Source organism: Sciurus carolinensis, chromosome 4 (genome assembly GCF_902686445.1).
Source record: "Sciurus carolinensis chromosome 4, mSciCar1.2, whole genome shotgun sequence".
In the NCBI taxonomy this organism is placed as follows: domain Eukaryota; kingdom Metazoa; phylum Chordata; class Mammalia; order Rodentia; family Sciuridae; genus Sciurus; species Sciurus carolinensis.
In genome coordinates, this window is record NC_062216.1 from 128,362,258 (window position 1) to 128,383,861 (window position 21,604).

The 21,604-nt window shown below is 35.5% G+C and overlaps 1 protein-coding gene across 1 annotated transcript; it reads left to right on the top strand.

Moving 5' to 3' along the window:
• Yeats4 (YEATS domain containing 4) lies at positions 1–20,669 on the top strand. The gene is given in 10 exon segments (XM_053743373.1): positions 1–283; positions 3,050–3,169; positions 5,970–6,036; positions 6,138–6,203; positions 6,206–6,231; positions 12,048–12,102; positions 12,105–12,139; positions 12,231–12,318; positions 20,014–20,037; positions 20,040–20,669. Coding segments are annotated over 10 exon segments (675 nt in total). The 5' UTR covers positions 1–232; the 3' UTR covers positions 20,183–20,669.
• Positions 20,670–21,604: the final 935 nt, after the last annotated feature.

Genomic DNA, 21,604 nt, shown 5'->3' on the forward strand with positions numbered 1-21,604 from the left:
CCCCTCCTTCCACTCACCTCTCCCACCGCGCCGGGCTGAATGGCCTACCCATACGACGCCCGCCTGGAGGAGCCTGCGGTTATTCAGAGCCGCGAGTCTCAGTGACTCGCCCTCCTTCTGTCAGGAACCCTCCGCGGGCTCGCGCGGGAGGAGCGGGACCTTTGAGGGGAGCGGCGACCCCGCCGGCCCCGGTCTCTTTCCCTGGCGGCAGCGGCTTCTTCCGTGGGACAATATGTTCAAGAGAATGGCCGAATTTGGGCCTGACTCCGGCGGGAGAGTGAAGGTCAGTACCCAGACAGCGCCTCTCCCGTGGGGGACACTCCTGCCCCCGGCAAGAAGGACCGCTTGGTTCCCTTTCGCGCCTTCCCTGCTCGGTCTTGAACCGTGTACTCAAGGCGGAAAGCAAGTCAGAACCACTGAGCTAAAAAAGTTGGTGTTCATTGGACCCAACTTCTCCGCGTCACCGCCACCCTCCCATCCCCGCCAAAATTAAACCCTTTCGGCTTTGACTTGGGAAAAGCTGAACCTGGCGGGCTGAGGAAACAGGTCACTCCAAGGACTGGGAAATCCTGGTATGCTGCACAGTAGTTGTCTGCCCAGGTCGTGGGTAAAGTGAGGGTGCCACCCGCCTGATCGTGGGGATAATAACGGTAGTAAATAGTCGACGAGCACTTAACTGCAGAATTTGCAGATCCTGGGCAGGAAGAATCTCCGTAGTATTTACAAATAGGAGATCTGAGGTACCTGGACATAGATTTACCTGAGTTCTGGCGTTCACAAAGCCCCATAACTTTGGCCAACTTGTCAAGACATACGGAGACCATAATACTGTGCCTGGCACATAGGGAGCTTTTGGTAAATGTCATCTTTTATTTTTAATGAAAATTATCATAGAGTCTAACATAATGTTGGACATTATGACACTTATTCCCCTCACTTTTTTTAAAAATAGATTTTTAGTGGTTAATGGACCTTTATTTATTTATATACTGTGCTGAGAATCGAACCCAGTGCCTCCAACATGCCAGGCAAGTGCTCTACCACTGAGCCACAACCCCACCCCCCTCACTTTTATGCATCCACTGTCATGTTAATTTTTAAGGCAAGGCCAACTGGTTCCTGATAAAACACCTATTTTTACCCCTCTGATTCTTAATTTATCACAAGAAGGAATTTTTCCTTTCAAAGGAAAAGCATCCACTTTTACACCAATCTACTTAGAGTCATTATCTGTCATATTATTTTTATATTTCATTTATAGTAATGTATACAGCTATCACTTTTGTAATATCACTTGTAAAAACAAATTCTTTGAAAATTCCAAAAGCACTCAAATTTCATAAAAGGAAGAAATGCTAAGTAAAAATTCACAGTAACAGAGACCATAAATTATACATTTTGCCAAAGCTTTAGGATAAGGTTTTGAACTGATAGGAAACTACTACAAAACAAAGGGTTAAAACATTCGATTTGGGGGAAGAAATTACAGAAATTTACTTATATCATGTAAGGTTCTAAAAGTTTCAGTCCAGGGCAAGTTTTTTGACTAAAAAATCATATGAAGCTGCAAAGCTAGGGTTTATTTCTTCCTGCTGATTTGCTCTATACTCTTTTAGGCATGTTTTTCAAATTAGATATATTTCATCCAGGTAGTAAATCTATTGACATGCAGGTCCTTTGCATTTTTAATGAACTCTGCAAGTCCCTAGTGAGTAGCTGTAGCAGCTGTAGGGTCTGTTGTACACTGACCAGGTCAACACCTTTGTACTTACTTATTCAGGCCTTGAACCTGTAGCCCCATCTAGGGTTGCTATAAAACTCACTGGTAGCACTTGTTATGATTATTCGTTTGCATACAAGCTACTTGGCTTCTTCTGAACTCTTTTTTTTTTTTTTTTTTTTTTTTTTTTTTTTGTTCTAGACAATGAACCCAGAGGCACTCTGCAATATTACCACATCCCCAGTCCTTTTTTAATTTTTGAGAAAGGGTCTCACTGAGTTGACCAGACTGGCCTCAAACTTGGGTTTCTTCTGCCTCAGCCTCCCTAGTAGCTATGATTACAGGCAAGGGCCACCAGACCCTATTTGCACTAAGTTTATATTTATAGGTATTAGATTTAGTTAACTATTCAGCCGAACTTGAATTTTCCATTGTGTTCACTTTTTCTTATTTCTTAATAATTATTGTTGATTACATTGGCATAGCACCTTTCATATATGGTATGTCTTGCTTTTTGTCTTTCAGATACATTCCTTATGTTGAATATTTGGTCTCAGAGTCATATATTACACTAAATATTTTCTCTTCACTTGAGATTTTTAATCTCTTTTCCATCATAATCTGAACACTCATTGCCATTATGCTAATCAAATGTGACAAGAAATATATTTGCATTACAGAACTGAGTACAAATGTAGCAAACATGCCATTGGCTTGTATTTACCAAGCTTCGGTTATCCAAGTACCACTTTACCATTTTTGCCATATCTGATTCCAGTTATGATATTTATTGTAACATTTATATTAAAAGCAATTCAGTTTTTAAAAGTGTCTTCCTAAGCATTTGACTTCGTAGGTTTAAAGTTCTAGTTACAGTTTTCTAAAGTGGATTAAAGTAAACCCATAATAAAATGAAATATATTTATCTTCTTATACCTAAAATCTTCACACATACTGCCTTTGATTTTTGTTCTGTGCTTTGGTAAACACTCCCATAAGCTAATTAATAGGACATTACCATCAAATGATGCCATTTAATTGGCAATTTTTATTCAGATGCTTAACTTTCAGGTTTGTAAAACAAGGGCCTTTTGCCTTTCTCTTAATAACACTCTCAAGTGCTTTATATGGCGATTTAAATAAAAACATTTTCAAAGAGAGAACATTTGTGTTATTGTGAAATGAGAATGTCAAGTTGATTTGAGAAAAGTCCATGTTGTAACTAAACTGTATTGTGAGATTGTCATTCCTAAGACATGTCTTCAAAGCTCTCATTCTATTTAAGTAATGGTACAATATTTACTGATTTTTAAATCACTTTTCTTTTAGGGGGTTACTATCGTTAAACCAATAGTTTATGGTAATGTTGCTCGATATTTTGGGAAGAAAAGAGAAGAAGATGGGCACACCCATCAATGGACAGTATATGTAAAACCATATAGAAATGAGGTAGGTACTTGTTTTCCCTGTAACTTTTTTTGAAACTACAATTTGTTTTGTTTGAAGATAAATTATAAAATTATTTTATAGTAACTTTCTTTCAGAAAATTGGTCTATTGTAGAAATATTACCTCTTCCCCAAATTGAAAGAATGAAGTGAAAACTATCAACTTCATATAATTAATAGATTATTATCCAAAAATGTTTTCTAATTAAAATAAGGTAACAAGAATTATCCTGCTATAAATAGTACAAGTAGACCTTCCAGACATCACATCCTAAGTTAACATAGTATTTAATCAGCTATTTCAGGAATAGTAGCTAATACTTAAAGTGACAATGTTGTAGTAAGACATCAGAGAATGTAGAAGACAGATAGGCTATATAATCTAGTCACTGGTAATTTTATTTTGCTGCCAAATCTCCAATTCCTGGAGAACAGCCAGATATTTATTGAAAGAACAAATAATTCAGCTTGTTTATATGAATATAGTAACATTCATACTAGCCAAAAAATGGAATCAACCCAAACATCTGTCAGCTGATAAGTGGATACATAAGATATTGTGTATCCATTTAATGGAATTTTTGAATTAGCTTTTTATTGGTACATTGTAATTATACATAATAGTGGGATTCATTGTGACATATTCATATGCAAGTAATATAATTTGGTCAGTTTCATTCCTTGGTAACTTTTCTTTCCCTCCTTTCCTCCCTGTGGCCCCCTTCCTCTATTCTACTGGTCCTTCTGTTTTCATGAGATTCCACTGCCCCCCTCACCCCCTTTTTTTCTCTCCAACTTTTACATAGGAGAGAAAACATACAACCCTTGGCTTTCTTAGTCTGGCTTATTTCACTTGACATAACTATCAAGTTCTCTCCATTTTCCTGCAAAGGACATAATTTTATTCTTTTTTATGGCTGAATAAAACCCCGTTGTGTGTGTATATATATATATATATATATATATATATATATATATATATATATAAAATATTTTTTTACCTATGCAATAGAATATTATTAGACAATAAAAGAAATGAAATACTAATAAATGCTTTACCATGGATGAAAATTGGAAGCATTATGCTAAGTGAAAGAAGACATACACAATGTCATTTATTTTATGGTATCACTTATATGAAATATACAGACTAGGCAAATTTATAGATGCAGAAAGTAGGTTAGTGGTTGCCAGGTTGGGAGTAAAAGGGAGGTTGGGAGTGAGTGCTAGTACGGGGTTTCTTTTTGTGTATTAAAAAAAAAAAAAGTGTTCTAAAACTGGTTGTGATGATTTTTGTATAAATTTCAATATACTAAAAACCACTGAACTTTATACTTTACAAAGGTAAATTATATGGTGTGTGAATCATATTTCAGTAAAACCATGATTTTAAAAAAGCAGCCCTTCAAGGACTACCTATTCTACCTCTGCAGTCTTTATCTCTGTACCTCATTTCCTCATATCTTCCATTCTACAATACCCTTATCAAAGGAATACTCTTAAATGTATGTCTTCACTTATTCCTTCCACTCTTTCTATTCCTGTTGATTCTTAAAGTTTTAATTCAAGTGTTATTTTCTTTGGAACTACTTGCTTGACCTCCAAAGACTAAATTAGGTGCCCCCTGCCCTGCCAATGAACTTGTAGCTAATGCCCTCATAACACATTATATTGAGTGTACATTTTATCATCTGTCCCCTATTCCACAGTGAATGTCTCATGCCTGAAAGAAAGGCCCTATTTTATTAACCATTGTATAATTAGCATCTGGTACAGCAATCTTGGTAGTCACTCAGGATTCGTGGAAGAAATGAAATCAAGTATTCCCAAAACTGTCTCCAAAGATGCGTATGAAAATCTGCTTCAGAAAAAAAGCCCTACAATATAAGAAGTGACAAAAACAAAGTATTAAGATCATTACAGTATAATCCCAATTTAATTTTTAAGAAATATATGTAGATATATATCTATATATATATAAAATTACTGAAAACAAAGGTTTGCATTTTTCAATTTTCTATATTTTTCCCTAGTACTGGGGATTGAACCCAGGCCCTCACACATAGTAGGCAAGCACTCTATCCGGACCTTTTTTTTTTTTGGTGGTGTGGAGGTACTGGAGATTGAACTCAGGGACACTCGACCACTGAGCCACATCCCCAGCCCTGTTTTGTATTTTATTTAGAGACAGGGTCTCACAGAGTTGCTTAGCGCCTCACTTTTGCTGAGGCTGTCTTTGAACTCGCTATTCTCCTGCCTCAGCCTCCCGAGCCCCTGGGATTACAAGCAGACCTTTTTTATTCTATTTTGAGACAGTTTCACTAAGTTGCCCAGGTGAGCCTCAAACTTGCAATTGTCCTGCCTCAGCCTCCTGAGTTACTGGGATTACAGTCATGTCATCACACGTGACTTTGAATTATATTTTTAAAAAACCACTTTACCTACAGAAGCCTTATTATGTGCTTGTACTAATAAGCGTGCTTCTGTGCTTCAGAAGATAATGAAAAGAAGGAGTTTTATGTCCAACAGTTTTAAGTTGCTTATATTAGTTATCTTAGTTTCATGTAACATTATTAAATGCATGAATAGGAACATGTATTTCCTTAATGTTATGAGTTATAAAAGAATTTGGGGGAAAAAAAAGCAAACCCAGGTGTAAATGATGTTTCTTTCCTTTTTTTTTTTTTTAGGATTTCATAAAATTTCAGATAGTTTTATAAAGTTAGGTCCATATGCTGCATGTATTTCCATTCTAGTTTTCATACATAGATGATAGAATTAATTAATTTCTCTATATTTTAGGATATGTCAGCATATGTGAAGAAAATCCAGTTTAAATTACATGAAAGCTATGGCAATCCTTTAAGAGGTATAGTATAGTCTTGATTCATAATATGCAAAGTTAAAAAGAGCCAGGCAACTAAATCAGTAATTTATTATAATTGTTTTATTTTCCTTCCCTTTCTTCAGTTGTTACTAAGCCTCCATATGAAATTACTGAAACAGGATGGGGTGAATTCGAAATAATCATCAAAATATTTTCATTGACCCTAATGAAAGACCTGTGAGTAATGTTAATCTTTGCAAATAGAGAATAGATTTTTTGGTAAATGGAAAATATTATAATACTTAATGAATAGCTGATGTTTGTTCATATGTACTTTATATAAACATGTGGTTTGATATATCAACATGAGTTATGGTTTTCCATTTTTCAAGTGGAATGCCTTTTAAAATCCTTTTTTTTTCCCTTCAAATATAGAAAGAAGAGATATAATATGAACATATATTAGAAGGGAAAAAAAAGGAAACCTGAAGATTGCTGTGGGGGAAAAAAAAAAAACTTTAAAATTCACTAGTATTTGCTAGTATCTTTTGGTTATTAGTAGTAAACAATTTGAATTCATATGCTGTTTGAAATGAGTATTCAATTTTTTATAGTTAAACCCTTAAAAAGTCTTGTTTTGTTTTTTTAAGCTGCCATCAATACCAACAGCTTTATTTTATATCTTATTCTTGAATCCTTATTAATAACTGCTGAGTTTTCATCTTGTGATTTTTTTAATCACACTTTTGCATGGTAATGTAAAATTCCCTCCAAGCTGTTCTTTGATCCCTCAGCAACTTTGTGAGGTTAGCAATATTCTTCATTTTATTTGTGGATATTAAGGCTCAGCGGTTCAGTCATGTGCTCAGAAAAAATTGTGGCTCACCTGGTTTTTGAGCCTTTTTTTTTTCAGACCTAACACTTTCTAGTTTTTGTTGTTTTTTGTTTTCTTTAACTAAAACAGCTAAACTTTATTTATTTATTTATTTTTTTAACCTCTGTATAAGTCACAATTTAGTGACACGTGACTGGGGTTTAACACTCATCATCATTAATTTTCATCTTGTTAGGTTCAGCTCAGTCCTTTTAGTGTCAAACATTTACACGTTTTTTTACACTTTAATTATTAGATTACAACTTTTAAACTGTGCTTTTTTTTTTTTTAAGTTGTCGATGGACCTTTATTTAGTTTATTTATTTGTGGTACTGAGAGTCAAACCCAGGGCCTCACACATGCTAGGCAAGTGAGCCACAACCACAGCCCCTTACATGTGCTTTTTTTTTTTTTTTTGCGGTTCTGGGGATTGACCCCAGGGACTTGTGTTTGTAAGGCAAGCACTCTATCAACTGAGCTATATCCCCAGCCCTCTACATGTGCTTTTAAAGGAGTAGAATATAGTCTGGTCCAGTGGTTCAGAGAACCAAATCTTTACTGGCTGCATCAGAAATACCGGGGTACTTCTTAAAAATTCATATTTCCAGGCTTCATGCCTTGGAGAGTCTGATTCAGTAGGTTCTGGAGCAGACCAAGTGATTTTGATATACAGTAAGACTTAGGACACATTGACATATGCATTACTCTTCCTAAATAGGTATTCATTTAGGTAGTCTCTCAAATGAGACTCTAGTTTGGGTTTGCCTATTTGCAAATATGGAGGATTGACTTCTGTCATTGAATGAGACATCTTACTGTTTTGGAGTGGTTCTAGTTTTAAGAAAGTTGAGCTTTAAGTTTTGATTTCTTGAACTTTTTACTGATAACTGTTCATACATTAGTTTTCTTTTGTCCTGAACAAACATCCATAACTCATTTAAATATTTTTCATGTGGTAGGGTTTCCATATCTATCAGTCTTTTTCCTTTGTAGAATATTTTCAGGTGTTGTTTGGCAAGAAATTATGAAGATTACCATTATTTTGCAAGATAATTGTTTAAAAGATTGTAAAGTATCCAAAAATGAGACAGTATGTCTGGAACATCTTTTTTTTACATTTTTTTTTCTTTTTTTTTTAATTGATTCTTTTTAGTTATTTAAAATATTAGGATACATTTTGACATAATCATAAAAGCATGGAATAAAATTTGCTTAATTCAATCCCTAGCACTTAGTGTCTTGTGTATGTATTTGATATTGGGATTCATTGTGCTATATTCATGTGTGTACATATGAAAGTTTGTTCAGATTATTCCATTGTTCTTCCCTTTTCCTATACCTCCTTTCTCCCTCAGTCCCCTTTACTTACTCTACTGATTTTTGTTCTATTTTGATGAGAGTTCCAGGCCCTGTCTTTTTCCACCTCTCTTTCTTTCTCCCCCACCCCCCTTATTTTGGATTAGCCTCTGCATATTAGAGAAAACATTCAACCTTTGACTTTTTCAGACTGGCACTTCGCATGATAGTCTTCAGTTCCATCCATTTACCAGAAGATGCCATTATTTCATTCTTATTTATAGCTGAGCAATACTCTATTGTGTATATATACCACGTTTTCTTTTATATATTTTTTTTTCATTAGTTGTTGATGAACCTTTATTTATGTATATGCAGTACTGAGAATAGAACCCAGTGTTTCACACATGCTAGGCAAATGCTGAGCCACAACCTAACCCAATACCACATTTTCTTTATCCATTCATTCATTGAAGGGAATCTAGGTTGTTTCCATAGTTTGAATTGTGCTGCTATAAATATTGATGTGGCAGCATCACTGTAGTATGCTAATTTTAAATCTTTTGGATATATACTGAGTGGAATAACTGAGTCATATGGTGGTTCCCTTCCTAGTTTTTTGAGAAATTTCCATACTGCTTCCCAGAGCAGTTGCACTAATTTGCAGTCCCACCAACAATGTATGAATGTACCTTTTTCCCCACATCCCCACCAACATTTATTACTTATTTGTAATCTTTTTTGGGGGAGAGGAGTGTTGGGGGTAAACCAGGAGTGCTTTACTACTGAGCCACATCCCCACTCAAAATTAAAAGTACCTGTCTTCAAATTTGTTATTGCCTGTATCTGCATGAATGCCTTTGAAAGTCTGAATAGTAAATATAGAAAAGGACAGTTTAATGATATAATTTTTAAAACTTTTTTAATTATAAAAGATGTGCACATTGTTTCAAAAGATTTTTAAAATAAGAAATCCAAGGGGCTGGGGAGATAGCTCAGTCGGAAGGCCCTGGGTTCGATCCCCAGCACCCAAAAAAAAAAAGAAAGAAAGAAATCCAAATCCAAATTAGTTCTGAATTAGTTTCCTATTACCACAACCTGGGTGGCTTAAACCAATAGAAATTTATTCTCAAAAAAAAAAAAAGAAAAGAAAGAAAGAAAAGAAATTTATTCTCACAGTTCTGGAGGCTAGAAGTCTGAAATCAAGGTATTGGCCTTGTTCTTTCTAAAGCCTCTAGGAAAGAATTTTTCCTTGCCTCTTTCAACTTTTGGTAATCCCAGGTGTTCCTTGGCTTTCGGCAACATAACTCCAAACTTTACCTCCATTTTCACGTGGTCTTATCTCCCTACCTGTCTCTGTCTCATCTCGTCTTATAATGACACCAGTTATACTGTATTATAGCCCATCCTAATGATTTCTCGCCCTTCCTTCCTTCCTTCCTTCCTTCCTTCCCTCCCTCCTTCTCTCCCTCCTTCCCTCCCTGCTTCTCTCCCTCCTTCCCTCCCTCCTTCTCTCCCTCCTTCCCTCCATTTTTGAGATTAGTCTTGCTGTGTTGCTCAGACTGGCCTTAAATTCACAAGCCTCCTTCCTCAGCCTTTCAAATTGCTGGATTTGTAAATGCATGCTACCGTGCCCAGCCATCTTAATTACATCTACAGAGACTCAAATAAGGTTAATTCCATAAGTACTGGGAATTAGGACTTCAATTTATTTTTTAGGGTGATACAGTTCAACCCATAACTACTTCTCTTTATATCTCCCACCCCTTCCCCAGGAAAACCACATTCCCCCACCCACCCCTCACCTCGGGATTGAATGTAGGGCCTCATGCATACTAGGCAAGTAGGCAGGTGTTCTACCACTAAGCCACATCCCCATCCCTTATTTTATTTTGATACACAGTCTTGCCTAAGTTGCCCAGTGATCTGCCTGCCTCCGCCTCCCAGATAGCTGGGATTAGAGGAGAGTACCACCACACCCAGTAAGAAAACCACTACTTAACAGTATTTTCAGTTCCTCTAGATATTAACCCTGTGTATCCCATATATTTAAACGTCTAATTTTGGATTTCTCAGTCTTGGGGTAATACTTGTCAACTCCTAATAATACCAGATGATCCTTTCTTTGCTCTCTCTTCAGGTTTTTTCATTTGCTGGAAGAATTTCTTCAGAAAGAATGCTTGAGAAATAAGCTTATAGAACCATTGCCCATCTGAAAATGTCTTTTTCTCCTTCACACTTGATTATTGTGGCATAAAATTTTAGATAGTTTTCTTTCTTAAGTTTCCAGTAAGTTTTCAGTTTTTCCTTCATTTTGGTTTTTTATCCTGTGTAGTAGTAACAGGTCTATGCTTATCCCAGAAATTTGTCAAGTTATCTACTTCAAGTATGACATATAATTCGTGCTCTCTCATTTTCAGATTACCTCTCTATGCTATTACTTTAGTGGAATTCTGTGCATTTCCCTTACACAAACACACACATTCCCAGGGCTGGGTATAGAATCCAGGACCTTGCACATGCTAGGCATGTACTCTGTCACTGAGTTGTGTACCCCCTGCCCCATCCATATTCTTCAAAATTCCCTTTCTCTCTCTCTCTCCCTCTCTCCCCTCCCCTTTATCCCCCAAATACTGGGGATTGAACCCAGGAACATTCTACCACTGAGCTACATCTCCAGTCCTTTTTATGTTTTATTTTGAAACAGGGTCTTGCTAAGTTACTGTAGCTGTTCTCAAACTTGCAGTGCTCCTGCCTCAGTCTCCTGGGTTGCTGAGATTACAGGCATGCACCACCCCACCTAGCCCCATGCATATTCTTAATATATCAACTTGAACCTGAAAAACATTTTTTAAAAAGGATACCTCCACTGACTAACTCTTGTCCAGAGAAATCTGATATTTCAGTAATTTGAGCTAGATATTCTCTAAAGGGATTTGAAGATGGTTGTTCAAATTTATTTGCAAGTATTTATTTTCAAACTTCTTCCAGGATACCCTTCCTGATTATTTTAAAGAACTGCATTCCCTTATAATAATTTTAGGTAACCTTTGGAAATTTCTTCAGTTTCTGAAATTGGTTCCTATAATTCCAGCATGAGCCCTGATATTTTGCCAGCTACATTCTATTTTGCTAAAATAATCACACATTGCACTGCAAAGCTTTTAAATGTTTGAAGGCACTCTGCTCTTGCCATAGTGAATTATCAATGACCAACATTTTGTTTACTTATTATGTCATTTATGTAATAATCTTATAGATCTCCAAAGAAAGTATCTTGCTCACATTGAACATTTTAGTATTGGTTGTTCCTTTCAAAAGTATCACATCTTTTTTTTCCTACAACAAATTCGTAAACTCTAATCATCACAGACAACTGTTAGTATTAATCCAGTTTCACTTGTGTAAGTGCAATAGTTCATTTCTCAGTGGTCTTTGAGTTTAATTTCCGTAGCTTTATTTTGTTATTTTTATATATAGTTACTCTCCAGAGATGCTTGAATGGATCCTGTTTGCCTCTTCAAAACATTCCTATTAGGACTAAGGATGAAGAGAGTGAGATTCGTTGTTAGAGCACTTGCCTAATATGTTTGCATGAGGCCTTGAGTTTGATCCCCAGCACTGCCCCCCACCAAAAAAAAACAGTAAAAGAAAAAAAATTTTTATAAAGCATTCATGTTAAGTAGATGTGGATGGATGATGGTACCTAATAGGAAAATAAAGATACAAAGAATTGGGTGATTTGACACAATAATTTACATTAAAACAATATCCTGAATTTGATGTTTGCTAATTCCAGTTCTAATTCAGTTAAAGAAATGAGTGTCTCATGATGGTGATGAAACCATTGCACTTATGTGACATTTTTTTTTTTATTTTACAGGTAACCCTATATCATTTATTAAAGCTGTTCCAATCAGACACTAATGCAATGCTAGGAAAAAGACAGTGGTTTCAGAGTTCTACGATGAAATGGTAAGATTTTATAATGTGTGTTTTAAATACATTTTTAGTTGGAGAATTTGGTAGTTACTGGACTTTTTTGTCCCCCATTCTATACCTTAAGATATTTCAAGACCCAACAGCAATGATGCAACAATTATTAACAACATCTCGTCAGCTAACATTAGGAGCCTATAAACATGAAACAGAATGTAAGTACCATGTTTTCATAAATAATCCTGAGAGATAATGTGCCTGTAATGAGGAAAGGATTGTCTGATTAGGGCTATTAAACTTTTTTTTTTTAAATGATATTAGTAAATATCTTAGAAGTTAGAAAACAAGGTATGTGTTATTGTAGAACATGTAAAGGATGTTTTAAATTTTTCCCATTGTAGGCCTACTTTTAAAAAGGTAAAAACTTACCACATTTTTTGAAATATTTTTTATTTTATTCCATAATTCCATTTTAATATAACTTTTCATTAATTTTACTTACCACTTAGTCATTTTCTGTTCACTAGTCTTTGTTAATAAATTCTTTGTGGGGCTGGGGAGATAGCTCAGTTGGTAGAATGCTTGCCTTGCAAGCGTGAGGCCCTGGGTTCGATCCCCAGTACTGCAAAAAATAAATAAATAAAAATAAATAAATTCTTTGTGAAGAACCTTGTAGAACATAATTATATTTTTGTGTACTGTGAACTAGTTTATCTCATATTTTTATCTATGTCGTTTTACATGTATATTCAGGTTAATACTGAATGTTACATTAATAATTATATTATTATTTCTACTCTAAGCAGATACAACCTCAGAATCCTTTACACATCACTGCATTTATCAACTGCCAGTCATTAACAGTTGGCGTTCAAGATGAAACCTATTTGCCATCCCTGCATTAATATGTCACTCTTCAGTCATTTTTCTGACTGAATTTATAACATATGCAATATATAATATATATTTAGCACCAGTTATATACTACTGTTCTAATGCTGAGGATAGAGCAGTGTCTAAATCTGCCCTCCTGGGTTTATATTCTGTTGAGAAGATGGGTATTAAATAGAACAATAGAACAATAAAATACAAGGTAGCAATTGGACCCTATGGAGAAAACCAAAGCAGAACAGGGAACTTCTTTGGTGAGAGGAAATGGTTGGAGTTTCAAATATGATAATGCTTCCTGGGATTATACCATTTGAGGATCTAGAGGAGTAAGATAGGGATCTGAGGCAAGAGAGTTACATGTAGAGGGAGCAACAAGGGCAGGAGTCCAGTTTAAGAGTATGCCTGGCATGTCTGAGCAAAAGGAGGCCAGCATGACTGAAGATGTGAACAAGGGTAAGAGGAATGGAAACATGAAGCCAGACAAGTTAATAGGGGACCAGATCATACAGGGACTTGTGGATAATGGTGAGGACTTTAGATTATTAAACTGAATGAGATGTGAAGTCATTTTTGGATATTGGAAGAGTTATAATTTTATCAGACTAATACTTTATAAAATGATCCACTAGCTGTTCTGTTGAGAATAGAGTATAAAACAGAAATGGTGGAGGGCTGCAGTTGTAGCTCAGTGTTAGAGCACTTGTCTAGCACATGTGAGGCACTGGGTTCAATCCTCAGCCCCACATAGAAAAATAAATAAATAAAGGTATAGTGACCATCTAAAACTAAAAGAGATACAAAAAAAAAAAAGAAAGAAAGAAATGATAGAAACCAAACCAAATTGTTAGGCTGTTTCAGTAATCTAGGTATGATAGAACGGTGGCTTGGACCAAAGTGATGGCAACAGTGAAACAGTGAAAAGGATTCAGATTGTGGATCTTTCGTTGTTGTCGGTTAGGCAGGGGATGGGGGTCGGGTGGGCAGGGCAGGGCCTCATAAGTTGCCTGGACTGACCTTTGACTTGGAATCCTCATGCCTCAGCTTCTTAAAAAATAACTGGGATTACAGGCCTGTACCACTGTGCCCAACTCTGGGCATATTTTAAAGATAGGTAAAGTAGGATTTGCTAGTGGTTTGAATAATAAACTGTGGGAGGAAAATTAGCAAAGGTTTTACTTAAGGGAACCCCCCAAAAAATATTACAGCTTTTATGAGATGGGAAGCCTAGGGGGAGCAGATTTTTGGAAAAAGATAAGAATGTGATTTTAGACATGTTGAATACAGGATGCCTGTAAGACATGTAATTAGAGATGTTGAAGAGGTGTTTGCACTCTAAAATATCTGGTATCAAGGAGAGTACCACTGAAGATAAAAATTTGGAAGATACTAGTGTATGGATGAATTATTGTGTGGCCAAATGGCATCATCAAAGTAGTGAGTGAAGATAGAAGAGAGATCCAAGTAGTAATCCATGAACACTCTAACATTTAGAGGTTGAGGACATGACTAGCAAAGAAAAGTAAGAATGAACAGCATATAGTGGGATAAAAACCAAGTGCAGGACTAGGGATATCAGTCAGTCCTGCAATCAGTTGGTAGAATGCTTGCCTTGCATGCACAAGGCCCTGGTTTAATCCCTAGCACCACAAAAAAAAAAAAAAATTGAAAACCAGGTGCATGAAATGTCCTGAAGGCCAGTGGATAAAATGTTAAGAACTAGAAAGTCTGGGCTGGGGTTCTAACTCAGTGGTAGAGCGCTTGCCTAGCATGTGTGAGGCACTGGGTTCTATTCTCAGCATGGCATATAAATAAACTAAAGGTCCGTTGACAACTAAAAAAAATTTATAAAAAAAAAAAAAAAAAGAACTATGAAGTCATCAGCTGTGCTCAGTTCTGCTAATAGGTCATTAAGACAAGGACAGGAAACTGGATATGGCAAGATAGAGGTTCTGATAACCATAACAGGAGTAGTTAAAGAGGATATGAGAAAATGAGATGAGAGAAATTAGAGACAGGCCCTGTAGATGGTTCTGTCTTAAAACTTGACTAAAGGAGAGCAGAAGCAGGATATGGGGTCAAGAGGATATTGTTTTCAGGGAGAAGTAACTAGTTTATTCTTAGGCTGAAAGGAATAATTTGATAGTAGAAAGATGGTAATGTGGGGAACACAGTGATTAGTGTTTAACCATAGCAGAGTTTTTTTCATGAAACCCATGTCTAGGAGTTAAAAGATCTGGATAATGCCGGGCATGGTGGTGCACACCTGTAATCCTAGTGGCTCCAGAGGCTGAGGCAGAGGCTTGCAAGTTCAAAGCCAACCTCAGCAACTTACTTACCAAGGTCCTAAGTAATTTGGTGAGACCCTATCTCAAAAAATAAAATAGGATTGGGAATGTGGCTGCGTGGTTAAGCACCTCTGGGTTCAATCCCTGGTACAAAAAAAAAAAAAAAGATCTATATACTAATTATAATTTTGCCAATTGGAAGCCATTGAAAATTTGTAAGCTCAAATTTCTACATCTGTAAAAATATTTACCTGGCCCACTTTGTTGTGAACATAAGGTAAATGTGTACATAATCACTTTGAAAATGTTTTAGCACTACTCATATGCTGTTTAAATTTGTTCTTGTCCGCTTTCTGTCCTTGAGGTTTCTCTAATACCATGAAATGTACTCATTCATAGAAAAAAGAATTCTGTTTTAAAACTTAATTGCCCAATTTTTTTCAGCAAAACTAATATTATTAATTCATTTGTATATAAGTAGATATAAATTATATGTTTTGTTAAAAGGCTATTCTTTAAATATAATTTGATGTGTTAAGCTTATGTATAAAGCTTAATAACCTTGGCAAGTCTTGATCAGTAAATTGCATGTTTTGTATTCAGTTCAGTTTTTCATCATCAAATTGGTAGAAAATTAAAAACTAATTCTATAAATAGTGTTGGTGCAGTGGTAAGCTTCTGAAAGGAAACTTAATTTTAGATCATTGCTTCATAGTATTTACCAAAACAAATTTCAGTTTAGATCATTAATGTTTTTAAAATCAGTCAACCTGGGCAACTCCTAGTGGGGTCCCCGTTTTTGCCCAGCAGGAGCTCTTGTCCTTTTTCTTCTCACTTGAATAAATCCTACTTAAACTCTTAATGTACACACACACACACACACACACACACACACACATCAACCTGTTTTTTTTTTTTTTTTTTTTTATTTAGATTACTGTTTACCATGGCTAAGGAGGACTTTCTAAGTTGATATATTAGAAGAAATCACATTAAAAGAAGGACAAAGAAAAACTTGCAGAAAATGTGGCAAAGGGTCAATATCTTTATTTGGGGAAGAAAAAAACAAACTATTACTGGTATGCACAAGGCCCTAGGTTTAATCCCCAGAAGTGCAAAAAACAAAAACAAAACCCTAAAGTTGATAAACAGAAGAAAATATTAACTTTATAAACCAGATAAATGCGCAAAGGACATGGGACAGGGTAGGGTGGGTGAAGAATATCCAATAAGGATAGGAAAATAGGAAATAGGAAATATTTGCCTCAGCTTGCTAGTAATTTTAAAAATGCAAACCAAATGGTAATGAGTAACTATATTTGTCCTATCAAATTCGCAAAAGGAAATTTTCATAGTTGTATCTGTAGTGAACCTTATTCCTGATTCTCAGGGATCAATTCTGTGAGTCTAAATTGCTTGTCCTTTTAGGAAAGCTATTGGCGGTGTATTAACCAAAGGCCTAAAAAGATATGTACACTTTTACCAATTGAGGGTATGGTATTCAATATTAATTTTTGGTCATATAAAATATCGGATTTACTGAGTGTTAATTATTTCTACTCTTGGAAATCTATACATGTCTGCACTCATTATTTCTATAACTTTATAAGGTACTCCTATTGGAAAGAGAATTGAAGCACAGGAAGGTTAAGACAACTTGCCCAGGATCACTTAGCTGCTTGGTGGTAGAGCCAGAACTTTGCCTTAGAAGTTAGGCTCTAAAATACAAGTCAAAACCACTCTGAGATTCCATCTCACCCCAGTCAGAATGAAAGTTATCAAGAATATAAATGTTGGTGAGGGTGTAGAGAAAAAGGTTCACTTATACAGTGCTGGTGGAACTGCAATTGGTACAGCCCTCTCAGAAAAGCAGTATAGAGTTTCCGTAGAAAACTTGGAATGGAACCGCCATTTGACCCAGTTATCCCATTCCTCAGTTTATACCCAAAGGACTTAAAATCAGCACTCTACAGTGACACAGCCACTTCAATGTTTATAGCAGCTCAATTCACAATAGCCAAACTATGGAACCAGCCTAGGTACCCTACAATAGATGAATGGATAAAGAAAATGTGGCAGGTATACCAATGGAATATTGGCCATAAGGAAGAATGAATTATGGCATTTGCCAGTAAATGGGCTCATGCTAAGTGAAATAAGCTAGTCCCCAAAATACAAGGCAGAATATTCTCTTTGATATGTGGATGCTATTCATGACAAAGGCAAGGGAAGATTAGAAGTTCATTGGATTAGATAAGGGGATTGAAGGGAAGGAAAAGGGGATAGGAACAGGAATGATGGTTAGAATGAAATGGACATAAGGTTATTTCTTATCCTTATATATGAATACACAACCAATGTAACTCATGTACCACCACAATAATGGGATCCTAACTGGAACAAGTTATACTTATTCTATGTATGTATAATATGTCAAAGTACATTCTATGAACTATTGTGACAGGTAGTTTTAAATCTAGAAAGACTTGATTTTAACTCAGTTATGTCACAATCATAACAGGACTTCTTATTGTTTCTCAGATGTATGTGTTGTTTCCAGGGTCCTGCTATGTCCACTTCATCTCCTAACTTCCTTTCTCATTCTTTCAAACTCATTTCAGATTTTACTAATGCCAAGAAGCTTTCCTTGGTCATACACCCCCTTTCCCTTGATGTGAATCTGGTGTACTATATATCTCCCTGTGATTACCTCATGACACTGTACTGCATTTTTTCCTTGCCTCTGTCCTACCTCTACATCAGCATCTAATAAAGTACTTATGTTAATATGACTTTTTAAAATTAATACTGGAGGAGAGGAATGCAGGGAATAAAAATTTCTGCATAATAAAAAAGCACTGTGAACAAAGTCTTTAGAGGGACAAGCCATGGAAAAATATGGTGCTTATGTCATAGATGATTACATCCTACAATAACCTAGTAGGAAAAATGAGCAAAGGAAATAGTTCATAGAATGGAAGGTAAGAAATGTCTCTTAAACATAATAAAAGATTATCAGCCTCCGAAGTAATAAGGAGAAAGGTAAATTAAAAGTACTCTAAAATAATGTTTTTAAACTTTTAAGACTAAATAGTTGTGCCAGTAGGGAAATCAATATACAATACCAGTGAGATTATAAGTGAATAGGTCCGTTATGAGACTACTTAGCATTCTTCTAAAATTACAAGTTATATTATATATATCCTTTAGTCCTAATGTTTCCACTTAAAGGAACTTACCTACAAATATACTGTAATGATTATGCACAGCAACCCTTTGCATTGTTTGTAATAGCCTCCCAACAACTTGAAGGCGTGTCAGGAGGATTTATAATTTGAGCCCAGCCTGGACAATTCAGCAAAACCCTGTCAAAAAAGAGAGTGAGTGTGAGAAAGAAAGCAAAAAAGTGGAAATACTTCTACATCAGTAGAAAACTGACTAGATGGGTCAGTATGTCCATTCAGTGAAGGCTTCTACAGTCATTAAAAAGATGAGACAGCTCTGTGATATGAAATGAACTTCCAAATATATATAAATGAAACAGCAAAGTCAAGAACAATGTGTGTATTATGATACAAAGAAAAAATAGTGTGATATATGCATTTATATCTAACAGACAATTTCTGGAAAGATACCAGAAAAACACCAGTGGCTATCTCTGGGAAGAATCATTATTGGTGGGGGACAGGGATAGGAGTGGAAGAAAAATACTTTTTCACATCTCTGTCCTTTCAGTGTTTAATTTATATTCATGTATGTAATGCCTGGATTTTTTCACCAAAGCAATCCGGTTTCAATTAGTGACCACCCAAAATTTGTGAAAATATGACTGTACTTTAATAGTTAATAGCAACATTACCTAAAATGTCCACAAGATCGGAGCTGTTGGATGCAAGCTGGCATTTTCTTTGTGACGATGCTACACTATCCAACTGGCTTATTTAAATAGATGTATCTATTTTGCAGCAATGCCATTTTCTTTAGTAATTATTATGTATCTGGATAGAATTTTCAAATATTATTTAATGGTCCTTTGTCGTCATCATAATAGTTGATAAGGCTTTTATGAACTAGGCTATCTTCTGGGTACTTCATGTACATTAATTCACTTAAAACTTTCTCAAGGGCTAGGGATATAGCTTAGTAATAGAGCACTTTCCTACCATACAAAAGGTGTATAAAATCTCGAAAAATAATGCTATGAGGTATTTGTCATTCTAATTTCTGCTTTATAAGTGAGGAAATTAGCACAGAGTGGTGAAATTGCTTCAGGTGTCACAGTTATTAACTGGTGGAACTGGAATTCAGATCTAAACAGTTATTGATACTTTGTGGAAAACAAAAAACAGGAATTTTTTTATGTAATTTTCACCTGTACATCAATTTAAGAATACTTTTAGTTGGTTCTTATTTGTTGCTGTCTCTTAGGCTTGTATGCTCTCTTACTTCCAAATTAATGTGTATTAGGGAAAAAAAAAGAAAGAAATGTTTTAAAACTTTAAATAAGAGTTAGTGGCTAGAATTTCATTCTGAGCTACAGAAAACAAGTTAGATTCTCTCTTGGGAATTCAAACTTCCTTACCTTCCAATGCCCACTCATGTTTAATGTGTTATATCTAAAGTCGTCAACATTTCATCATGAAAGTATTTACCTAAGGAAAGACCAAATATATGAAACATCTTAGACATGTAAGAAAAATTAAATAATTCAGTACAATTATTTGTTTTCCTTAGTTGCAGAACTTGAAGTGAAAACCAGAGAAAATTAGAAGCTGCCAAGAAAAAAACAAGCTTTGAAATTGCAGAGCTTAAGGAGAGATTAAAAGCAAGTCGTGAAACTATAAATTGTTTAAAAAATGAAATCAGGAAACTTGAAGAAGATGATCAGACAAAAGACATATGAACAGTTCTGAGGAGAACTTGGGGGTAAGCTAAATTGAAAGTAAGGTGGAGAAATGAACTTCAGTGGAGAGATGAACTTACTGCAAATGCTGTGATGTTTCTTAGAGGAACTGTATATATGTTGACCATGGATTTCTCAGCAACAATGTCAAGGCATTTGTTCTATTCAAGCAATCTTTAATAGCAAATAGATGTGTATGATAGGAATGGATGCTGGGCATTTTACAGACCCATTTTAGGGAAAATGTACGATAAGCACAATTTTTAAAAATTTTATTGGAGTATATGTATAGCTTATTTTCCTTTTGACAAGCATCAAAATTTCATTATAAAGTATAACTTATACAAATTTTGTACTTCTCTAGTAGTTGTAATTAGTGGTAAGTATGTATATTTCATTTCTTCAAGTTCTTACCTGCTCCCATTCTACCTCTTTTGTATATAATGTGCCCAGTAAGTTATTCAATAAATGTATGTTATAGGTCCTACTTCTGCCTTTTGTTTTGTTTCTTCCTCTTTGAAGACGTTCTCAAACTTCCTCAATACAATTAATGTTTCCATAGTATTGTAGCCTGATATTATTATTTAAGAAATGCTTTATTTGTTTTTAGTTGAGTCATTTATAAGAATTGTGAAGGTCATCCAAAAGTTTCTGTGGTTTGAAATTTATGCAAGGGTCCTCTGGGTCTTGAAAGTGGTGGCACTTTGAAATGTGGCAGGCATCATTCAGTTTTCCTCCATATTTTAGGGGAATGCCTGCCAGGCCTCTGAGGATAAAATTCCCCACAGTATAGGGTAGGGTCTGGAAATAGATTAGAAAAAAATAATGAAGGAAAATTATTATTCTAATTGAGAAACCTTGACGTGGGGGGATCATCCCTCTGTTCATTAAAATCAGGATCCATGTAGGCAGATTTGCCTGTATGTGTGGATATATGGGTTCAAATTGTGTTGTCATGGCTCAGTCTTGCCATCTGTCATCTCTTATTACTGTGTTGACTGTATTCTTGAAAGGATCTCCCTATGAGGTTACAAGGAACTCCTATAGCTCAAAAATTAAAAGATCGCCCAACTTGAAAATGGGCAAAGTATTTGAATCAACTGTTTCCTCAAAAAGGACATAGAAATGGCCAAAAGCACATGAGAAAATGCTCAACATCCATAGGATATAAATCACAATAAAATATTGCTTTATATCCACTAGGATGGCCATAATTTTAAACAAAACAAAAAAATTGCAGAGGAATTAGAACCCTCATGTTGCTAGTGGAAATGTAAAATGATGCGGTCACTTTGGAAAGTAGTTTGGCATTTCACCAAAAAGTAAGCATAACCAGGTATGGCTATGTCTGTGGTCCCAGCTACTGAGGAAGCTAAGGCAGTACAATCACTTGAGCTCAAGAGTTCATGACCAGCCTGGGCA